The sequence below is a fragment of the Bactrocera dorsalis genome, chromosome 3, assembly GCF_023373825.1.
Source record: "Bactrocera dorsalis isolate Fly_Bdor chromosome 3, ASM2337382v1, whole genome shotgun sequence".
Classification (NCBI taxonomy): Eukaryota; Metazoa; Arthropoda; class Insecta; order Diptera; family Tephritidae; genus Bactrocera; species Bactrocera dorsalis.
Genome location: NC_064305.1, coordinates 91,952,152 through 91,976,552, shown reverse-complemented (window position 1 = coordinate 91,976,552; position 24,401 = coordinate 91,952,152). Strand labels below are relative to the sequence as shown.

At 41.2% G+C, this 24,401-nt stretch overlaps 1 protein-coding gene across 5 annotated transcripts in view; it reads left to right on the top strand.

Annotated features, from left to right (window-relative positions):
• The window catches only part of LOC105230554 (5-hydroxytryptamine receptor 2B), a 30,337-nt gene that overhangs the window by 4,736 nt on the left and 1,200 nt on the right, over window positions 1-24,401 (top strand). For 3 of the 5 annotated variants that reach the window (XM_029552186.2, XM_029552187.2, XM_049452193.1), the window contains 9 exons: window positions 563-1,466; window positions 9,079-9,212; window positions 9,617-9,726; window positions 14,708-14,897; window positions 15,004-15,144; window positions 18,989-19,210; window positions 20,392-20,965; window positions 21,138-21,752; window positions 23,567-23,730. In XM_029552186.2, the coding sequence (XP_029408046.2) occupies window positions 956-1,466; window positions 9,079-9,212; window positions 9,617-9,726; window positions 14,708-14,897; window positions 15,004-15,144; window positions 18,989-19,210; window positions 20,392-20,898 (1,815 nt within the window). In that variant the 5' untranslated portion in view covers window positions 563-955 and the 3' untranslated portion in view covers window positions 20,899-20,965; window positions 21,138-21,752; window positions 23,567-23,730. The remainder of the gene's footprint in view (window positions 1-562; window positions 1,467-9,078; window positions 9,213-9,616; window positions 9,727-14,707; window positions 14,898-15,003; window positions 15,145-18,988; window positions 19,211-20,391; window positions 20,966-21,137; window positions 21,753-23,566; window positions 23,731-24,401) is intronic. The other 2 variants (XM_029552189.2, XM_029552188.2) reach the window with 2 other exon arrangements.

Below are 24,401 nucleotides of genomic sequence, written 5' to 3'. Positions count from 1 at the left end.
CCTCAGAGCCGACAAACACACTCAGTTATACCGCTTGCATATATGCTGCCACATGCAGTTATGCAAGCTATATAGACATATGTGTATCCGATATGTATGGCGGTTTAAGAATTCCTCACGGATTTTTCAAATCGTTTAAAGGCGTGTTGAAATAATTTGGTGAAAAAATTTAAAAGCTTAAAACTTGAGTGAAAATGATGTGGCAGGTTCGAGTTGTTAAGATGCTAGAATGCATATTAGAAGTAAGGACATTCCTCGCTTTCCAAAAGTTGCCTACAGAGAAGTATTTTTATGGGTGCATTCAAGATTTCGCTGGAAAGATTTTTAATTTTTACAATTCAAAATTATTGTACCACACACATATTTATTCTGGCTCCTGCTGTTTTTATAAACCTTAGATTCTCTTCTAACTTAAGTAAATTGCATTTTCATTGAAAAAGAATCTATGATGAGAGCTCATATTTTCTTCGAGAAATCCATTGAAGCGTTTTCTGTTCAAGGACCAGTTACTTACATATGTATGTGCACCGTCCTGCCTTAACGTTTACGTTTACATTTACAGATGCTGTCCATTGAAAATCATTCAACGGCAAGACTTGTCGGAGCAAATGAGAACCATGAGACGATAATAATTCAATAGCAATAAACTGCTAGACAGCATAAGGAGCTGACGTAACAAGCAACGTGAGTGCATCAATAACACCAACGCCAGCCAGTGAAAACATTACGACGAACAAGACCACCAATAACAACTACAGCAACAACAACAACTACGATTGCAACTACAACTACATCTACATTAACAACAATACTATCGATAACATTAAGAGGCAGTACTACACCCAAACCTTAAACAGAAGCAGCACACCGCGCGTCCAATTCAATCGATAGCGTCCTCACTCATCCCCGCCTTGCAGCAGCACTACCTCTCACCGGCGCTCACAGCCCCTCCAGCATGCTGGGTGATATAATTTCACCGTCAATCGCAACTTGGAGCTCAACGCAACACTTCTACACCGACCTGGACGTTGAGACGCCTGTGGTGCACGGCGCCGCCGCCACCGACCTGCATACACCCCTGCTGGACAACTACGACATCTACAACAAAGTGTACAGCAATGCTACATCAATGTTGTTCGACGCCAACGAAACGAGCGCATATCAAATTGTATTGAATGGCACGAGCGGCAACTTGAGCAACAGCAACAACATTTTATTGAATCTGGGCGATGGCGGCGGCAACACTGACGGTTTCATCACATTCAACGGCAGCGACGGGGTGCGGAATGCCAGCAGCAATATTGTTGATGTGTTTATAGGTGAGCGTAATGAGTTTGATGACCAGCAACTGGATGATATTATGGGCTATGGCGACGGCTTCAGAGCGCGGGATCCGACGGTGGCGTTGGTGAAAATGATTGCCATGTCCATTGTGTTGGGTCTGCTCATCTTCATAACCATAATAGGTGAGTAGTTGGCGAACAAAAATGCATATTAGACAAGTGTATATATATATGTGTGTGTGTGCGTGGGAGTGTCTGTGTGTAGTTGATTGCTTTTACACACTGATTGAGTGCTTTTGAAAAGAGTTGAGAGCTGTAGACTGCGAGCGCATCAGAAGGAAAATATTTGGTTAAGTTCATGCAAATTTTCAACTTCACTAACTTGTTATTTATATTCATATGAGTTTCCTATGTTCAAAATGTTTAAAATAGTTTACATATTCGCTGATCAGTCCGCTGGAAACTGGATATTTTATATGATATATGTATGTATGTAACTTTTTTACTAGAGAAAAGAATGCTCACTGGCAGTTAAAAGGAGAATGGATGTGTTATGTTTAGTCGGATCTTATCATTTCTTCTAATATTTATTTATAAATAATCAAATCTGTGCTGATTATCTAACGCTTCTGAATGGTTAAATCATTGAGTTCACGAAAATAGAAATAAGTGGTTCAGAGCTGACATTTTCCTTTCGGTGAGCATCCATAAGCTTCAAAGTCTCAAAGGAAATTAGCGACTTTTTATCAGGTACTGAAAAGATCCCTCCAGAAGCTTTGCGTTATTTATAAATAATAAAAATCGATTTTCTGTCAAATGCCAGCACGTTACAAAAACAAGCGTATGTCACGAGTGTTGCACACACTACATTACATAACAATTATATACAAACGCTGAGGCTTGCGAGCCTCTTTGTGAAATTAATCAACTTAAAGCCATGCCATTAACGCAGACAATTCACAATTATTTCGATTAAGTTTACAATAAAAGCATACAATTTCTTCTTGGTATGTGTGTGTGTGTGTGTGTGAGTTTCATAGAAATTTTGCATATTCATAATTGTTGTATACAAAGAGTTAGGGAATTATGCACTGTCTCAGGTATTGAAGCGTTAAAGATTGCATTCGTTCTGATTAGACTTTATTGCCAATTTCCGATGGAAATACAAATTTTTTGTTTGAAGCATTGAAAAAACTTCCTTAATCCATGCCTTTGTAAGCCTTAGACTTTTTTGTGCTTTAAATACACACATATATGCAGGAAGGTAAGTACTTGGGAGTATGTATTCTTCAATACTTCCCATATTGAATGCATTAGGGTGATTCTTGATTTGCGCGAAAACGAATTATTTATCAGAACTAAGAAGTCGAGGGTATACATATACATATGGATAACAAGAATTCTATTTTATTGTTAACAAATTTTATTCACCAGCCAGGCAGCAGAAAAGCCCAACAATTTATTTTTGCTTTGCAGTGATTCTAACATATGTATGAATGCACTATTTCTTTATTATTTGCTGATTTTAGAAATGTTTCCAAACAATTAGTTTCTTTCTCGTATTCTCTTTTATTACATTTCTGCCTTGTTACTGAAAATAAAAAGCATGAACCTAAATTGCTTCCTTGAAATGAAAAATAATCTCAAAGCATAAAAGTCAAGTTCCGCTCATGTTTACTCACAACTTTAGTCACATACATATTTCTTGTTGTTCTTTTTGCATACTATTTTTGCTTTTGATTTAATCAACCCGCTCCTTACAGCGAGAAGGTATAGCAATCCAAATGGCATTCCGGGTTTTTCATACTAGGGGCCGTGTTCTCATTACCTCGTTAATATTATTCTTAAGCGCTGGTAGCTTAGCTAGATGATAGCTGTACTTGACAGAACCGTTTTCACCAAATTGTGCTTAGCTGACCTACAGATAGTTTGATTATTGTGAATGCTTGAGGAACATAGTTCACAAAACTTGCATTGTTTGACTGTGGCGAAGTCATGGGCCATGTATGTGCATGTTCAGGCGACAGCTCCTTTTGTCGTTCTACATACTTTGAGTCCTTTTCTGTATGAATGCATATATGTATGCATAATAAATACGTAGTGATAATGAGCGACCAAAGAATATCCGTCTACACTTCGTCTTGACCTATAGATTTTACTGCTGACAGCTGACATTTCATGTTCTGGTTAGAAACTAACCAAGGCTCCTAGCCGAGCGCTGGTATACTAACTTCAAGAAGGGAAGGCTCACACGAAGCAGAAAAGGTGTTTGAAACCAATTGGATATTTACCTTCTAAAGGGTGATTTTTTAAGAGCTTGATAACTTTTTAAAAAAAAAAAACGCATAAAATTAGCAAAATCTCATCGGTTCTTTATTTGAAACGTTAGATTGGTTCATGACATTTACTTTTTGAAGATAATTTCATTTAAATGTTGACCGGGGTTGCGTCTTATGTGGTCCATTCGGAAAGTCCAATTTTGGGCAACTTTTTCGAGCATTTCGGCCGGAATAGCCCGAATTTCTTCGGAAATGTTGTCTTCCAAAGCTGGAATAGTTGCTGGCTTATTTCTGTAGACTTTAGACTTGACGTAGCCCCACAAAAAATAGTCTAAAGGCGTTAAATCGCATGATCTTGGTGGCCAACTTACGGGTCCATTTCTTGAGATGAATTGTTGTCCGAAGTTTTCCCTCAAAATGGCCATAGAATCGCGAGCTGTGTGGCATGTAGCGCCATCTTGTTGAAACCACATGTCAACCAAGTTCAGTTCTTCCATTTTTGGCAACAAAAAGTTTGTTAGCATCGAACGATAGCGATCGCCATTCACCGTAACGTTGCGTCCAACAGCATCTTTGAAAAAATACGGTCCAATGATTCCACCAGCGTACAAACCACACCAAACAGTGCATTTTTCGGGATGCATGGGCAGTTCTTGAACGGCTTCTGGTTGCTCTTCACCCCAAATGCGGCAATTTTGCTTATTTACGTAGCCATTCAACCAGAAATGAGCCTCATCGCTGAACAAAACACGCGCGCGAAACACATTTCGAACCGAACACTGATTTTGGTAATAAAATTCAATGATTTGCAAGCGTTGCTCGTTAGTAAGTCTATTCATGATGAAATGTCAAAGCATACTGAGCATCTTTCTCTTTGACACCATGTCTGAAATCCCACGTGATCTGTCAAATACTAATGCATGAAAATCCTAACCTCAAAAAAATCACCCGTTATATGACCAAAGCACACATATGTGCCCTTTGGTCTTAATAGATCAACTGCAAATATGCTCTGTGATCTGTTTCGGTGGCTTTATGAACTAGTTTCGGCCAACCCATATGGTTAAAGACCCCCACCCCCTCTCATGTGTATGCAACAGGAAGCATAAACTAAAAGTGAAAATAAAGACAATATTAAACAAAAACTTAGTTGAGGAAAATGAAAACGAAACCCGTAGAATTCAGCAACAAAAAACATTATTTGTGAGGAATTGCCGTGGAAGAGCACACACAAGAATGCATAAAATCATGAAAGCACTAATAAATACTCACGCTCATCTCATGCACTTGCATTATTTATGTATGTGTGTGTATGTAAGGTTTCCTGAACGCAAATATTTCACTCATCCAAAGCTTTGGCGAGTGGATACACTTGTACAGGGTGAGTTGTTATGCGCAGAGGCCAAATAAAGTATCATTTTCTAGTAGAGGCAAGGGAATAACTTGAAACCGGTGCTAGTGCAGCCTTTTCCCTCGAACTTCAGTGTTTCTCAAAACAAAATGACTGACTCACTCACTCATTCACGCTCACTTCCACGGCATCTACTTGCTAGTCTTGCTTACCAAGAAGATTTGCCAAAAATCACCCATTTTCCGCCGTCTTCAAACCACTCGGCGCCACCCTTTATAAGCACATGTGTGTGCGTGTGTGCTTGGACTGGATGCATGTTGGACAAGGTTAAACTGCCATCAACTAAATGAAAACGAAAGTTTATTCATCAGCACACCAATACACGCACATAATTGCATTTTTATGTGAACAAGTTTGGAGAATGCGACGGCAACAAAAGCGTCATTTGCACACAGGCCCAGAGACTTTGCGTTCGGCTGTTTGTGTGATTGTGTGTTTGTGTGAAGAAGTGAGAAAGTGTTGACAGCAAATCGCTTTTGAGATTACTTGTTTGCGTGTCTGCATGTGTGTGTGCTAGTGTGTTTGTGTGAGGGCGCCTTGTGGCAGGCTGCAATAAATAGACATGCGGGAGCATTTACGTGTGTGTGGCTGTGTGCAGGTGTGTGCTTGGAGGATGTATTTGCAGTGCATCGGTTGCATGCGGCTTGTGAGTTGTTGCCACCGCATTTGATGTTGCATCGTGTTGACTTGAGTTGAACGAAAAGTCATTAAGTGCATCAAGGTGTGCTGTGTGAGCGCACGAGCACAAACAAGCGGACTATTTGTCTTGATTTACACTCGCACACGTCTGAAGCCGGTGCACATACTCACTAGCATATATATGTTTGTGTATGTGTGGGTAGGTTGCAGTGTGGCGCATGCATTGTGTCGGCATTAAGAAGCAGTTTACTCAGAGGTTATGAGCTCGGGTACTAAGTTACTTTTGCGTTATGAGCAGAGACATAAAACGCTCGTAAAAACGTGGAAATGAGCCAGTCAATGCCACAGCGCTGTGTACCGTTAGGCGTGCATATTTTTGTTTTGTTAAATTTTAGTCACATTTATTTCTTATTTATAGGGTTGGCACTCTCTCGCCGCGCCGTGCGCCCTAAATATAGCTGAGTGCCAGCGTGCTTACTTGAATTCGTAAGCAGAGCGAAAGCGGTGACATTCAAAATCAATTTCCTTAGCCGGCAGCCACGGCAAAGTTCACGGCTGTTTGGCGCAAAAGTGTTTACTGACCCTGGGCTAAGGTTAAGTGCCAGTCGCCGTGACAACGAACGAATGCATCAAAATAATAGATATGCGAAGTAGACTTACTCATTACGCAGGCAAAGCGGGAAATAGAGAAATGCTAATACAAAACATTGAGAGTGAGAGTGAGAGTGGTTTTCAAGAGTTCTTAGACAAAAACAATTTTCACTAAATTTAACTGATATATTGCTATTACTCTACCCTGAACGCAATATATTACGTTTGCCACGAAGGTTCCTATGCTCAGAAGTAAACGTCGAAGACCATTTAAGTGTATACATACATACATGGAAACATACATATTAAGCGATGCCCGTCGAGCTGTCCGTCTGTTCATATACGAGTTTATGAGATATCGATATAAAATTTGCACAAATCCTTTTCTCCCTAAGAAGCTGCTCAGTTGTCGTCCACCCAAGGATATAGCTGTCATGAATTTTTCATTTAATGGGATTTATTCACCAAATTTAGTATGGGTTATTTTCCAGGTCAACGGTGCCATCTCTGAAAAAACTGTTCAGATCGAGTCACTATAGTATATTGCTATTGTACGAATTGAGTGATCAAAGTTCTTGAAAGGAATGGTTTTTATTTGTGAAGGGTATTATAGCTATGGAATGGAGTCATATGTAGAAGTTCACGCAAGTGCGGAAAGTTCTCTGATATCCATTTACTTGGGAGTGACCAGAAATTATACTTTCACATTTGGCTCAAGCAGCTCATGACTTCCAGTCTTAAACAAAGTATATTTTCTGGGTAACCAAAAAACATCTCTTCGAATACGAGCCCCCCTCCACAGGGATGTGCGGTGGGTTTGGGACCCGCCTCGTAACAAACGCCCCCAATGAAAACACTTAAACAGCCTCGGATGAGAAACTCCTGCACTTGGAATGTCCGGTCCCTTAATTGAAAAGGTGCTACTGCCCAGCTGGCTCATGTCCTCGTGAATAAAAAGGCTGACATCACCGTCGTCCAATAGATGCGATGGATGGGACAAGGACTGAGACGAGTAGGTCCTTGTGGCATTTAGTACAGTGGCCATATAAAGGAGCGTAAGTTTGGTGTGGGGGTACGTGGTGGGAGAGAGACTCTGTCGCCGACCCCTGACATTCACCCCGTTGGATGAAGAACTAGCCACAATCCATATCAAAGCGAAGTTCTTCAACAAATCGCTGATTTGGGCCCAAGCTCCGACGATGTGACCGATGACGCATTCTATGAGCGCATGGAACACACCTATGAGCGCTGCCCCCGCCACATTGTCAAAAAATTTGGAAATTCAGCTTACATGAGGAAACGTCCCCAAATGAGTTGTGGCAGATCGACTTCGCCGAGGCACGAAATATAGTTATCTGTATTACTATATTCCGGATAATCGGATCGTGGAGATTCCAAGTGAAGCCACGCCTGGACTTTCCAACGGAGTGAAAGTCTTCCTCTTCTTTTCCTTTCCTCGGCGGGTACTGTGTCGAAAACTCCCAGAGCTGAAGTTTTTTTGTTCATTTGGACAACAACCTAGCCATCGTAACCGATGTTTTTTAATTCGCTGCATTATGTCTATATCGTCGTATATCTCGTACAATTCATCGTTCCGTCGAATATACTCGTAAATCTTGCGTAGCACTTTTCTCTCGAAAACTCGTAACGTCGACCAATCAAATGTAGTCATCGTCCATGACTCTGCACCATATAGCAGGACGGGAATAATGAGTGACTTATAGATTTGGTTTGGTCTTTCTTTGTCGAGATAGGAATTTACTTCTGCATTGTCTATTTAGCCCGAAGTTGCACCTGTTGGCAAGACATATTCTGCGTTGAATTTCGAGGTTGACATTATTGCTGGTATTGATACTGGTTCGAAGATAGGCGAAATTATCTATTTCTTTCTGAATAGACTTGGCAAATTCAATTTTATTTTCGAAAACTGCTATGTGAACCGTTACTGTCATCTGTAGCTTTGTGGGTTTCTGCAGGAAAGCTTTGGGTGCCCATGTTTCGCCTGATTTTCAAATCAAGTTTTGAAAAGTTCTAGTTGCCGAGTTGTATAAATTCCACATTGCCACCTCTTTTAATTAGAAGTGACGCATGAAATTTAATGTCAAACAAATCTCAAGAAAAAATATGATTTATCACTGGATATAAGTAAATTTTTAGCTTTTATCAAATTAATTACATTTTTCTCGGAATTAAAATTACGAAAAAAGTGGACTAAAAAAGTAGACGTTGCCTACAACAGTAGTTATTTTACCAAAAATAATAATAATAAAGTCCACTAAAGCTCAGTTTAGTTTTATTACTTATTAAGCGCCAATTGAGTACACAAATGAAAAATCCTCCATAATATTTGCACAGAATATTGCCATATTTTTACGACACTAATTTGATTTCCCTCTCTTTTTCATGCTGCGGACAATTAAACAACGCTGCATTATTCAACGCTAAAAAAATCCGTCAAAACAAATACAACAACAAATTCAACTATATAAATAACACCGTGAAACGGGGTTGCCACATTTACGACTCCGACCGCTGCCAATGTGCCCGCAAACAAATTGGAACCACGTAAAAAATGCACGCAATAAATATCAATGCGGTCCGTTAATCCAAATTAAACTAACAAAAAATGCGAAATGCGAAATGTGAAATGTGAAAATAAAACAAATGCGAATTATGCTAATAAAAAAATGCAAATGCAAATGGGAAACATAAACTGCTGGCGCCTGTGTTGACAACTATAAATTAACGGCAAATAAAACATGCACGACGTGCCACTCGAAACAACGGTGAAATATGAAACAACACAAAAATACAAAAACACAAAATGCAAATGTGTTCGTGGGTGTGCGCGTGCGTGTGTGTGTGTGTGCAACAGGCAATGTTTTTGTAATAGCGGCAATTATACTGGAGCGCAACCTACAGAATTTGGGCAATTACTTGGTGGTCTCGCTGGCGGTGGCCGACTTGTTGGTGGCATGCCTGGTGATGCCACTCGGCGCGGTTTACGAGGTAAGTGCCACATAAACTTTGTGCGAAGCGCTTGCTGTCCGCTGGCGACAACCGCTGGACGAGTGAATAAAAAAGGCATTTGAAATTATCATTCTTTTACTCATTCAAAACGCGATGTTTATTAATATGGATACCTCCAAAAAGAAAAAAAAGAAGAAGAAGAAGCGCGCTTACTAAGAAGTCGCCCCAACTTTGGCTTAAACCGTCCACAATGCAAAACATGGCGGGGTAATAAAATTTGCAAATCAAAAAGAAATAAAACTTTTATAAAAATATTGCCGTGAAAAAAGTTCCCCCCTCCTGGTTGCCACTCGACCGAAAAATATTTACCCGCCGTGCATATAAATATTAAACAACCGTTAAATCTTTGTTTTATGAAGGTATTGTTTTTGTCTTTCATGCAGATTAGCGAGGGTTGGATACTTGGCCCGGAGCTATGCGACATTTGGACTTCGTGCGACGTGCTCTGCTGCACAGCGTCCATACTGCATCTGGTGGCGATTGCAGCCGACAGGTAATTTGCATATTTCCGCATATTCATAATGAGCCATTGCAGTTGGGGGATTTTCATTAGCGACGACAATGCAGCAAATGTAAATACAGTAGTGGAAAGCTCCCTCCCTCCGTCTACCGATATGCGATTATGCATTTTTAATCTGGGGCTGAAATTCCACTCGAAAGTGACCGTACATATTTTGCTATCAATAAAACTATTTATAAATATTTATTTAATGTGAGCTGAGAATTTCCTTTTCGGCAGCGAAATTTTAATTTTCGTCGCGCAAAGGAATTAATATTCACGTACTATACGTTCAATTTTGGTAAGAGAATTCGCCGACTTTTGATATCTATATATGATATACTTGTATGAGTTCAGATCTAATATACTCTATGAATAGAAAAGCGTGGGTACCATGACAAAAGGTCTGCAGTTCCAATTAATCAACTTTACATAACATAGACTATTACGATTATTTTGTCTTGAAAAGCAGACCAAGTTGATAAATAATAGAGGAAAGTGGCTAATACTGGTCAGACTGTGATACTATCCTCAAAAAAGACTAAAGAGTTAAATTGTTAAATTAATATTTCATAAGCACCAATAATACTAACTTATATTTGACTATTCGTACGGTTGACCCAAAAGGTGCTCTCAATCTTTTAATAAAAAGGCTGTATTTATAAATATTCCTATACCTTTCCATATAGTATTTCATGAATATCCATTTCGAGGTTCCCTACTTTTCCAGCGACCCTCTAACCAGACCAGACTGTTGTTTTTTCTAGATGAAGTAACAGCTCTTATATCTCTTAAGTCAATTGTGCTTGTTCTCATACTTATTGAGCCAAAAATCGGCTCGGAACTCTAGGAACTTTTCAAAAGTCCATAGAGCGAAGCGATGTCGCTTGGGAAGGCCGAGAGACTCAGTTCTTGCACAAGCTGTATTTTGAACGCTTTCAATTTAAGATCTCGACGTAAAATGCGCCAAGTCGTTCCATACGTCAGTCCGAGTTGCTGCGAACGGCGCCGAATCGACTCTCCATGGTCTTCATGTACACTCTCAGCTACGGCTGCTATATTTTCTTCACTGTGTGCAGGACATGGTCTATTCTTCTTCTTTATTGGCGTAGACACCGCTTACGCGATTATAGCTGAGTTAACAACAGCGCGCCAGTCGTTTCTTCTTTTCGCTACGTGGCGCCAATTGGATATTCCAAGCGAAGCCAGGTCCTTCTCCACTTGGTCCTTCCAACGGAGTGGAGGTCTTCCTCTTCCTCTGCTTCCCGCGGCGGGTACTGCGTCGAATACTTTCAGAGCTGGAGTGTTTTCGTCCATTCGGACAACATGACCTAGTCAGCGTAGCCGCTGTCTTTTAATTCACTGAACTATGTCAATGTCTTCGCATAGCTTATACAGCTCATCGTTTAATCGAATGCGATATTCGCCGTGGCCAATGCGCAAGGGAATATTATCCGATATTGAATGCTGGGTCTCAAGATTGTTGCGAATAGTATGCTCTAGGCCGATTATGTTGACAATTGTTGAGCGAAGCGCGCGAAACTCATTCTTTACAGAATGTGATATTTCGTAATAAAATTGAACGATTTGTAAACGTTATCCAGGCGTAGTTTTTTTCATGATGAAGTGCTAAACAATACTGAACAAAAATAACATACTTGACACGACTCAAGGCCTGATTCTAGATCTTCAAAGGATGAGTATTCTCTGTGTAAACAAGCAGCTGGAATTCTCTTCCAACAGTTTGACCCAAAATATTGTGACAAAACAATAGACGACGAAGTTGAGATGCTTTATGTTTAAACGGCCATTTTTTAGAGAATTGTGTACCAGCCTTTACATTTTTTCGTATTTGTACTCAGCCTAATTCACCATTATCGTTTTTGTGTTTTTGTTTTGTAATTTATGAATGCGAAAAGTAGAATGTTTTCGCACGCTGAAGCTTTAATTAATATTTGGCTACATTTTCCACTTTGAAAAAACACACAAATCCCATTTAATGCAATAAAAATATTTGAGTGCGAATATCTGCTTGGACTTAATGGAAAGTTTTCACTAATCGTAATTTATAGGCATAACGAAACAACAACAACGTATTTGTAAACTTTGCTTTATGCACTTAAATTTACGTATACACAAGTATGTATGTGTGTGTATTGAAGATTTGCTGCAGCTGGCATTAAATAAACACCGCGCCACAGCAAATTCCTAAATCAGTTATTTATTTACATTTTATTATTCCATTTATTCTCATTGAATTATGAGTAATTGTTGCGACTCCATTAAAGCCATAAAGCTTAACCATCCACTTCGCCCGCCACAGCGCTGATAATTAATGTCAATCACCGAAGTCGGTGTGTTAAGGGGGTGGGGGTGGGACTGCGTGAGAGCAAGCGCAGGATAATCCTCCGATTTTATTGTTGTTGCTGCTACGCTCGCCTACTTCCAGTGCGATAGTCGGCTGTCGACTGAGTAATGATTACGAATTTATTTGCGATTTAAAGTGTTTCGGCGAAAGCGTCTTTATTTGCATTTGAAAGGAAATACTTTAATGTCATTTTCAGTGCTGAGATATGTTTGTAATTAATTACAATTATATTCAAATAATAGTGATATTTATTGCTGCTTGGCGCATTAATACCAACGTCACTGGGTCATGTCACTCTCAGCTTAGCTCCCACAATGTTTATTATACAAATTTAATTTACTGCGCCACGGCGCACACAACGACACACACACAGACACACAAATGTGCGCGCCTGCTCGTATTGATAGCTTCCAGAGCCAGGCACAGCTGTTCGCCGTTGTTGTCGCTGCCGCCGCGGGAAGAGCGCACGCCGGCCGCGGCATGTAGCCATAATAGCATTAAAAATGTATAAGTGGATGAGCAAACACACACACACATACATATTACTATGCAAATGTTAGTTTTACGATAGACAAATAAATCGTCCGGTGGAAATTAAAATTTGTGCTTATTTTTCGCGATTACAATTTTGCGCTTTTGCACAAAATACGCTCATGGCTAATTTCAAAAGTCACAGTCAAAGTCAAAGTCACTCACCTGTGCTGCTGCCTGGCAACAACAGAAACAATGAACGTCCAAATAAAGCGCTTACACATATCTGACATTTTATCAGAACGCCAAAAATTTCTGCCGAACACACAGACAAACTGATATCGTGCCGACAGTTCGAACTAGCTATGCCAATAAACGTGTAGTTGATTCCCAGCAAACCATAGTAGTGGGTGTCAGCTGTTAATAGCCACATTAGTTGACTTGGACGTTGAGGAGAGCACTCTTTTTTCAAACATCAGAAAGATGTTTTTTCACGATTAAAGAGTACATCAGGGTAGAATGGACGCACTAACCACCTTGGTAGAGTCCGAGGCCCATCTGAAACCTCTGTACCAGTACCGGTCAGATCTCGTAGCAAAAACTACGACCAATTGAGTTTCCATACTACTCTGGACTGGTGTCCAGGGGTTAGACCCCATACTCCCTTACCTAACATTAAGTTTCAGCCAACTATCTTCGTTGCCTAAATAACTTACGCGCAAACCTTTCAAATGTCTCTAACAGTTCGCCATTCCAGTCGTCCAAGGTTCCTGATATCCGAGTACATTGGACATTCCGCAATGACATGCACTCATTCCTCATTGCATGTTCCACACACACATTCAGACACTATCTATCACAAACGATTTCCCCAATGCAAGAATGCATTCAAAGGTCCATGCATAGTAAATAGGAAGCCCGAGCTTAGAATCTGAATTCGGGTTTCCTTCCACAAACCTGGCATCCTGAATGTACTCGTAAGTCACTCGACCGTTATGGCTATTATCCAGTTTTGCCACTTATTCGTTTTCTTCTAGAAGAATCGTTTGTCATCACAAAATAAGTGATGAGCCAAATTCCCATCTGCGAAGAGCCGCTGAATTGTAACAAAATCGATTTACTCTGAATTATTTTACTTCAGGATGACTTCTGGCTGTCAATAATAGCACGCCAGAAGCTTTGGTTAGAAGACTCTTATGCATCCACCATATAATTGCCACCAAGTGAATAATATCTGTCTCTGTCTATGGCGAATAATTTTGCTAATGAAAAACTTCCCTTAAAAAATATCGAAACATCAACTTTCCCAGGGAGAATTGTTTCTATGAGCGTAGTATTATGAAATTACCTTCAAAATGACAACGAGTTATCCAACAAGGGAGTACTCTTCCCTCTTCCTTCAATTTACTGGGTACTTCCTGGCATTGCCATGGTAGCTATTTAAATTCACTCAGAAACATTATCGTAATATCTCTTTCTTGCTCGAGTTTGGTTTACTGGGTAATAATTAGATTATTTTTGCTTATTGGCGTGTTGAGCTATCTGATTTATTGTTTTTTGGTGTTGATGTTCCAAAGCCAAAACTAATTTGAAATCAAAACGAATTTATTGACTGCAATCAACAAGCCATGGGGGTGTGTGTGCCACAATGCGATGCGCGTATACACACATACACACAAAGTAATTTATTGACAAGAACGCACATAAAAAGGCACCTAGCAACTTATTATTGTTAGTCATTCATGCAATAGGCGATATTTTGATTTTAATTTTGCAAATGGGGGCAGGTTGTTTGCGTCGGAAGGGTGAAGGGTGAGTTTCAGTCTGAAATTGACGATTATGACTGCAAGAACGACATTTTAAATTACTCGAAAGGAGGGTTGAGAGTTGAGTTCCTACTCCCAACAAATTTTTCGGTTAAGAAGGCTGGATATCGCCCATTGAAGTAGTCTGCTGTGGTGAAAACTAATTGAAAATTCGTAACTTCAAAACAGAAAACCGGCGCAGTGATTGGTAATACATTTAAAAATATTATTTTGGGGCATTAAGAGAAGCAATACTTCCACTAACTATTTACGGAATCTACTATATTTAGTTTACTTTCTCCACCATTCCCCTCTCCTGCCTTCTTTTCAGATACTGGACAGTCACGAACATTGACTATAGCAACGTCCGCACGCGAGGTCGCGTCTTCTGCATGATATTTTGCGTCTGGTTTACTGCGCTCATAATCTCGTTGGCGCCGTTGCTCGGCTGGAAGGATCCGGACTACATGCAACGAATCGAAAGGCAAATATGTATGGTTTCGCAGGATGTGGGCTATCAGGTAAGAGCGACCACTTTTCCAAAATCACACAATTTGTAGAACTATGTTGAAAATAGTCAGTAGTATAAATAACAAAGCGTTTTCCACTTATTTCTCTCGCTTTTAGATTTTTGCAACATGTTGCACATTTTATGTGCCGCTTTTAGCCATACTGGCGCTCTACTGGAACATCTACAAAATCGCACGCAGACGCATCCAGCGACGCATCCAACAACGTCCACTCCCTGTGGCACCTAGTCACAATCAGGTAAGTGCCGCGCCGACCAGCAACCTGCAACCACCGTCGTTGCCACCTACGGCTCGTAGTTTTTTGTGCGTGTTACCACTTTACTGTTGCATGTCGCCGCCGGCAATCGATTGAGTGGTGGTCAGTAGGCAATCGTTTTAGAGCTCTTAATGGCATTGCAAGAACACAATCAATTTACTGCCGCCACCATCCGACCCCCACTCCCTCCGCACTGGTCAACAATATTTTGCCGCCAGAGTTGCACACGAAATGTAGCTGCAATCAATTGACGGCGCCTACAGCTGGCTATTCATCATATGCTCTACACCCACTTTGTGGCCGCCACTGTTCGCAGGCTTTCAATGAAATTGCCCGTGACCCAATCTCATTGACCCAGTCGTTGGCATTTGCTGCAAATTGAAAGCGTTCACCCATTGCGTCGCTTGGCGTCTGCCACTATGCCATTGCGGGTCCACATGTGCAGCGGCGCGTGCGAGTCGAGGCAGCGCGTCTCTAGGCATTACAGTTATTTGGTCGCATATAAACATAGTTGAGAGCAAGCACATACTCTGGAAAAATCGTGCACAAATACAGGACTCTATTTACTTATTGTGCATTTTGCGAAAAAGCAACAAAAAAGTGCACTTTAGTGAATATGCAATTGAATGATGGGTACGCACTTTCATGGCTAACGTCTGAACTCGCTTTGGCCCATATCGATAGATTGCATGCTCTTGGCAGTATCCAGCCTCCGAAGCCAACCAACGCCGTCTCATTTGTGTCGTAATTGGTTAATTAGTGAAACGACATATCGGCGATAGGTTTCACTTCTCAATGCTTTCCAAAACCCTAAAAGAGGTCAATCAACAAATAGCGGTATTTTTTGGTTCAAAATGTAGTAAATGGTGCATTTACAGTTCCCAATTATAACCACACCTCCTTTCTACGATTTAAAATATTTTCAGCTTACATATCCTTCCTACAGTTTCCTCATCCGGTTTAAATATATCAAAGCCCAACTAATCACTTACGCTATATATATTATCTCATAGTGATTAGATTGATGATAAGATCTCAACAAGCAAACTATAATCAGATTTGGTTATCGATAGAAATAAACTTTTTCTACGAAAGACAGCTTTCCTAAGCTTTTACTTCAAATTCCCGCTTTCATATCATGGCTGGGCTCCCGCCTCTTCGTATTCCTTGAGGACTCCAATCTTACGTTGGTTTCGGTAATGTCGTCGCAAAGAATGATCGATCCACTTCGACGTCCAATTACTATATGGATCGGCAGCTGATTGGTTGTGTTCAGCCTATCTTTTGAAGACGTCAACAGACTTAGTATGTGTCACATATGCAGCACGATCTTTGGATAACCGATTGCGTATATCAGCTTCTGACTGATCGTCTTCTTCGACGGATGCATCTTCGAGTGAGACGTGAGAGAGGTGCTAGACAAATGGGGGTCAATTCTGGATAAGTAGGAGTTTAACCTACTGCAGTACCCAGAACAAGTAGTGCAAGGGTCACTCTAGATTATAGTGGCAATTCAAGCTTTTCGTCTGGGATAGATGCTATGTTGACTCCAAATACACCATTCATTGAGGGGGACTAGGTGACGGAGTTAATGGCTCTGCTGTGAATTGCGATCAGTGTGTGTCTAAAGTTAGTTGATTCCAAATTTCGTAGAAATAACAAAGAAAGACCTCTGATGTTCCAAGGAAGCAGCACAGCTTCGAGTCAACCAAGTCCCAATATGAGTTATTCTGGATATTTTTTGACAATTTGTAAGGTATATTTATAAAATTATGTAAGAATATTTCTTATATCGTTACACCAAAAAATGAATGATTTTGCTTGGTACCGACTTCTAGTTCCCATAGTCTGTCAAAAGAAAAACAAAAATTTAGGTTAATACCAACAACAGAGCTCCGGAATATCTCAACAAGATTTTCCCTCAGCCTTCCAAGTGCTCTTACAATATCGGAACACATTGGTAGTTGGTAAACATGTCATCAAGTCCAATGATTCCTCTAGTCTTTACGGGTCCCTGAAACAACTTCCCTTACGAAAATACCCAACTATTGACACGTCTTGTGTTATCCGCATCCTAAAAATTTCGATAATAAGCTAAGCAATCATTGAACTCAGTTCATTTGTGGCTTGATGCCAGCAAATCACATCAGCCCCTACTACTCATAGTTGCTATAATTATCGGAAAAGCCACAAACATGAGGTTTCCACAGAACCATGAACTACGAAAATCGGAAAGTTGGGATGGGAACGTATTCGAAAGTATTCGAGAGTGCTAGCGCATATGTGCCCGATTTGAGGGTTTTGTTTTTCCACCCACATTAGCCACATGCAATCATAACAGAGCAGGCACATCAATCTTATCTGCCGCTTAGGCAAACACCGATAAACCGAAGGAAGACATTAAACCAGAGAAAGGAGAAAATCAAAAAATATAAACACAGTAAACACTTTAACAACAGCTCGGCGCATTGGCAGCGTTGCAAAAACGAAAGAAATGCGAAATGAGAGAATCGGAACCACAATACTTTGCCAACAGCTGCAGCATAGTTTTTATTGTTTACATCCCTTTCATTTCTTCATTTTGTATTCTCCTTTGTGTGCATCCTGAAGCACCCTTCTGTCAGCACACACATACACACACGGACAGACGTTTTTGGAAAGCGCTCGAGCAGGCACCTTGCAGCATCCCCTTTGTTATTCGCCAAACAAATAAGTTTGCATGCATTACAAGCCTATTCACATGCAAAGTGCAAACAGATCTCATAAATTAGTAAAAGTACACTCAGCAGCTGTGCCGACACGTTGCTGGAGCGCGGCGAGCGGGGGAAATGCAAAAATAGAAACATTCGCAAAGGAGCCGAGATGAAAACATTACTGCTTGAGTGGCACAAAAGCAGAAAGAAGAAAGAAGGCGGGAAGAAGGCGATTTTTTCAAGAAGTTTTTCAGCAATATCTTTCTGCTGCAGCAACAGACAATTGCCCGGTTATTGCTTGTGTTGTTCTGCGCTCAATGAGGCTTTTTATCGCTTACGCTGCCGCTGCCGCTTCCTCTGCTTGAGTTGGTGTGTGTGTGTGGGTCGACATATGTGTTCTTTGACTTTTTTCGTTTTTTCGTGTTTTTCTCACATTTTGTGCTTACGAAGACAACTACATGTGTTGGTGGCTGCTTTCTTATTTCGGCAAGTGTGTCATTAAGTGAAGTAATGATGCCACTTCAACGGGGTGCATTAAGAGGCTTGAGCATGCACTCAGCCAAGCAAGTGTCGCTGTGCGTGTGTGTGTCGCACTTTCGCACACAGTTGAGCTTAAGCAAAGGAATGCAAATATGTACATGCTTTATGCAGAGCATAAGTAATTTTCTTAACACCAGAGCACAGAGCCGAAAGCAGTGTGAGAATGAGCGAAAATACAGCTCAACGAAGTGGGCAAGAATGGAAAGTGAAAGCACTGGCTGTAGCTGTAATTCGGGGCTTAAGCGCTATGCAAAAGCAGCAATGTACAACAGGAGTCTTCTTCGCGTCTTCGCCCGCCTCCATGAATGATTTATTTTATTTATCTGCAGCAGGAGCAGCTGCGAAATATTATCTTCGCCTTCGTTCCGTCTTTTTATCGCAAGAAAATAATGGCAGTCATATCCCACAGGAGCTGCCGAAAGAGCTTAGTATACATGCCTCCACAAGTACGCTCCGCTCAGTCTGCGTGTACGCGTCTATACAATCATGTTCCTTTATCCTTCTTTATTTTGAATCGATAATTTAATACGCTAATGCTTTGAGTCTATTAAACTTTTTCCACTTTCCACTTTCTTCATTCTTATCGCTTTCAGAAGTGCTCCACCGCTTCGATGCAGCGCAAACGTAAGCGCCTAAAAATATGCTTCGGCAAGGCGGAACAGAACGCGGCCGCCGTCGCCAACAACATGGAAACGAACGTCGGCAACTCGCTTAGCATCAGCAACATGCGCGAGGAGACCGAATACAGCACCAGCAACTTCGATAGCAAAAGTCACGCAACCGAGGTGACAACGGCCTCGGGGGAAGCGGAAGAGGTAGGCGTCCTAAAAAATATTCCACAAAAATATCAGAAACACATTAAAATTCAATAATCCGTTTTGTATTAGAAACACACCGATGAAGTCGTAAAAGGATAAGTGAAAGGTTAGACTCCTCATTTCATTTGAAGCTATTGCCCGCGTCTTAGTATGCGTTTAATTTAGAATTGGGTATTGGTATTTTATTTATGCGGAGGCGGTCGGTAATCAAATGCCAATAAAATAGATATTAAATGCATAGATAAGTGTTGCTAAGCAAAATTTAAAAAGGAAAAGAAAAAAATATTCTTATGTGTATGTATATATATATAATACCTGGTCCATGGTAAACATTGCTAACTACATATGCGTGGGCAAGAAATATTCAGTCGTGCGTTTGAGAAACTGTTCATCCACCAGCAGTTCGAATGTTAGAGAAGGAAAAAAGGTGTTTAGATACTAGGTAATGTGATTTTCAGAACGATATTAAGGTCGGTGCTCCGAGTGCAAAGAGGAATCTCTGTCAGATACGTAATAGCCTAAGTTCAGTCTATAACTAAGTTGATTGGCAAATTTTTGTCAATTTGTCGTTCCTGGAATATGGAAATATTTCTCTAAATCACTTCTGAAGTACAGGCTTTGTTCGGAAAGCAAAAAGGACTGAGTCGATTTAAAGAAGTTTTTTGAACCAATCGTTACAATTCTTTAAAGACTTTCAAAATAGGCCAAGCACTGAAGGCGTCCAAAAGACATTCTCCGGAATAGCCTTGAGTGCCGAAGTGCATGCTGCTTGGATCCCATTTCATCGGCCTTTTCTGGCAAGGAAACAAAAAAGTACGGGGGACGTCAGAAGCTCTTCACAAGACAGGCGGTGTGAGTTGGGACGTTGTCGTGGTGCAATCGCCTGCGATGTTTTGTCGGACCCGATTGACACTTGATTTGAGTCTCTTAAAGACTTCCACTACTTTCCGGACAAACTCTGTATTTAGAATTTGTTTTGAAATTTATACGCTCCAAGTAAGTGGAGTCTTTTTTGAACATGTCACTAATGCCGCGAAAATAACTTTTAGCTTTTATAATAGTCCACCGTAGGTGGTAACAAGTCTTTCATACATTATTTCTGATATTTTATACCACAGCATTTAAACCCAACCAAACTTTTCTTTCATATCATTTTCACTTTGGTCCCTCCTAAACAGTCGCAAGTCTCCGCTATTGGTGAAATCTCCACCGTCTCGCAAGAGGTGGCCAGCACCGCGCAGCAGCAACAGGCGATCGCGATTACATTAACCACATCAGCACAGCATTTGGCAATCGCCGGTGCTGGCCAGACCACCGCCGGCAAGGAGGCCACGTCAACCAACAAGCTGCTCTCGAGCATACCAAATCCCTACCACAAGCTGGCTAAACGCCGCCAAATGCTCGAAGCGAAGCGCGAACGCAAAGCCGCCCAAACATTGGCCATCATCACGGGCGTCTTTGCCATCTGTTGGCTGCCGTTCTTCGTCATGGCGCTCATGCTGTCGCTCTGCAAGGAATGCCACATCAGCGCCGCACTCACGTCGCTCTTCCTCTGGCTGGGCTACTTCAACTCGACCCTCAACCCGATCATCTACACCATTTTCAATCCGGAGTTCCGGCGCGCCTTCCAACGCATTCTCTGCGGACGCAAACGCACGCTGCCCAGCCGCAGCGGGAAGATTTGATTCTGAGAGTAGTTGAGTAGCGTGGTCGTTACTTTTGTATCGCCACGCTACAACACATGCAAACGAGGTGAGTCAAGTGCGTCCACATGCTCCACTGCCTCGCAAGTGCCACTGAAGTAGTTGTCCTACAAGCACTCAGTCTGTCTTGCATAACGGCACACACGTATTTGAAAAACTAAAAAACAGTCGGAGTCGACAAAACTCAGTCTTTGTTTGTGTTGTTCACTCGTGTTTTGCAGATACTAACCGAACGGAGCACACAGCTGAAATACACAGCATGTAATAACAGTAAACACCAACAACAACAACACGAGTAACACCACACCACCAATCCCCACCCCGTGACTCCATCGATGTTGCACGTCTTCCTCGCCAGTTGATTCACAAGAAGTACACCAAAGCAAGCAGCGAAAGCAAACAAACGAACAGACGAAAGTCAGTAAGGAGTGGCAGATTCACCTATGGCAACTCGTGTAGAGTGGCGCTGGCGCCCCGCCCCGCCCTTGCGACATTTCAGCAAACTCGCCGCCACACCCTCGACCGCACAGCCCCGACCACTCACGCACGCAGCGCCATTCGATGCACTCGCGTGTAATTCCCTCCTTATGCAAATAACAAGCAACGAAGAACTCTCCGAGCATATGCGATACACAAATACCACTTGAGCATGTGATGTGACTAGAATGAAAAGTACATGCGGTTGGGTGAATGTGTGTGTGCGCAAATATGGCACTTCCGCTGCAAATAAACACACAGCCGCCGCACACTCACCCGTTCCCCGCGCGGGCGCTCCGAGTTGTAAGTGTTTGCTCATGGAAGTGAACTCGCCTGGAAATTTGGCAGCAATTTCTTTGGTAAGTAAATATGTAAGCGAATAAAGCGTTGCTGCGGTGAGTAATTGACTTTTTTGGCCCCCCTTGTGATAATTTTTCCTAATTTTACTTTAAATAAGCAAAAAATAATAAAAAAAATGTTTCACCATGATGGCGAATCAAGTGCGGCATTGATAAGTCAGTTGGGAATGTCATGGTGTCATGGTGGCTTCACAACAAATCGAAGTTAATTGAGTGTGAAGCGGAGATTTTCAATCAGCGAATTCCCCAGTCTTCAGGAAGCATCAAAAATGCTTTAGGAAATAATGCTCCATATTTTTATTTGGAGTGAATGTCTCTGGGCATTGTATTTGCACATTATCATTATCATTGTTGCATTATTATTGAACAATATTCATAACGAATATGGATCTGATAAATTTATAAGGAAACCCTTTCGAAAAATATGCTTGAAGTCTTTAATATTTAAAAAGACTTCTCATTACCCGATTCTTCGCATACAATCTATTATTATGTATGTGTTTGAACCACAATTCATTTTGGGTTTCATCGAGGGGTTGATGTCATTTAGAAAACCCAATTGCTTGTTTGGACACCTTGCTACCGCCGAGAATTTTGCCTTTTAAATTCCTAGAAAATTATATAATCTAATCATTTCTGAAACAAACTTTCACCACTGTTAGCCGAAATTTCCGATATCGATCGAAGTATTCTCGAAACAGTTAGGAAGTTCGTATCGGAAGGTCACATTTTTGTGGCGCAGTCTTTCTTATCATTTCAATTGAGTGATAAGATTAGTCGATATGTTTTTATCTTCCCCCTGGTCTCAAAAATGCACTCCTGTCTTCTACACTGACCTTCCGACAGTCTGACTAAATCGACTACTTTATGGCGCCTATAGAATATAAATGGTGATCCATTTCTAGCTTCCCTACTTTTTTAAAGAGAAAAACACAAAAACTTCAAATTTAATGAGGAATGTTTATTATCATTCCAAAAAACAGTCTTGGACCATCCATTGATTGCTGTATGTGGGAAGTTTCATCGTTAAATGTCATCGAGATCATGAGCGTCAATTTCAGGCACCAAATAGTCGGTTGTTATGCCGCGTCTTCGGTCGCCATTGACAGTTACGATCTCACCGACATCAATTTTGAAAAAATGTGAACCTGTGATTGAATTAGAAATGGGCCTCATTACAAAGCAAAACTTGGCCTGAAAACGTCGGATCTTCTTGGAACTTTTCAAGAGCCATAGGGCGAAGTGATGTCGCTTGAGAAGGTCGAGTGGATACAGTTCTTGCACAGCTGTTTTTTGTACGCTTTCAATTTAAGACCTCGACGTAAAATGCGCTAAATAAATTATGTTGACCATTAATTTTTGCAATAAAGTTGAATGATCCATCCCTCATGTGTTGTGGTCGATCGTAACGTTGCGAGGTAAGCAGTCTGTTTACTCTCCTCTGGGACACGGCACTCTTTGTCGTACCAGCTGTTCATTTGATTTTTCTGAAAACCAATGGTTACGCTTTCAGCTGTACGTAAGGAGCTTAAAATGCCGTCCCACAGTTCCCTTATTTCGAGTTGTTGACTAGACTCTCAGAGAGCAGAAGTGCAAGCCGAGTAAAAGTGTCACCAAAATTCAATTTCCCTTCAATTTATAACAGTTCTTTGATGCATGTATAATTATGTATTGTTTGTGCTTGAAATTTAGTTAATATAGCTTGACCTCTACAAAACATAATTAAGAAGCACACTTCAGAAATTCGATAAATAAACTCGGCATTTGTTTAACAAAAACAATAACAACTTAATATCTTTGTTAATTTATTGCAGCTTAAGTTTCTGAGGGCGCCTGACCATAGGAAATCGTACAACTGACTGAAAACGGACACGCACATGCCAACCAACAAGCAATAATCTCACACACACACACACACCTACAAACAGCAACTCACCGAATTTGTGATTTGATAGCAACTGAAGTTCGATACTTAAAGGTAAACAAGCAGCTCGCCACCGCCAAGTGGCAAGCGCAGCAGCCAGTCATTTGGTTGCAGTGGCTGCTGCAACTATCTACATTTATTATATAACATTATATATGTGTGTGTGTGTATGCGTGCAGTGGCATTTCGTTTATTTTTGCAGCATGTGCCAATTTCATTTCCTTATTTGAGTAACGGAACGAATGAATGGCGCGACTCGTGAGCAGTCGCAGCGCTGTAACTGTGTGCGTGTACATGTACGTGTGCGTGTACGTGTGTGTGTGAGTGTGTTTGCTGAAAAGTTGGCTTTCTCGGCGGTGGTGCGCAAAGTTAATTAAAACTGCATTTTGTGTCCTCACGAAAACGGGAAACCAACTTGAACACATGAGCGCACAACCATACACACACACACACACACACACACACAAACGAACGCACTCATGCTCACTGGCGTTTGGTTGCTGCCACACTCTTCACAGCGCATCTCAACTCTATTTGGCGCTTGTGTGTGTATATAAGCTGCGCGATTGTATGCGAGTGTGTATATGTGTGTGTGTGAGTGTCATATAAGTATGTGTATGTAATCTCATTAACCCGAAAGTAAATAACGCACTTGGAAGATTTTGGTGTTAATTAGGTCTCCAATGCTCTCTTCCTCTCTTTCGCTGCCCTCCCGCGCCGCCTCG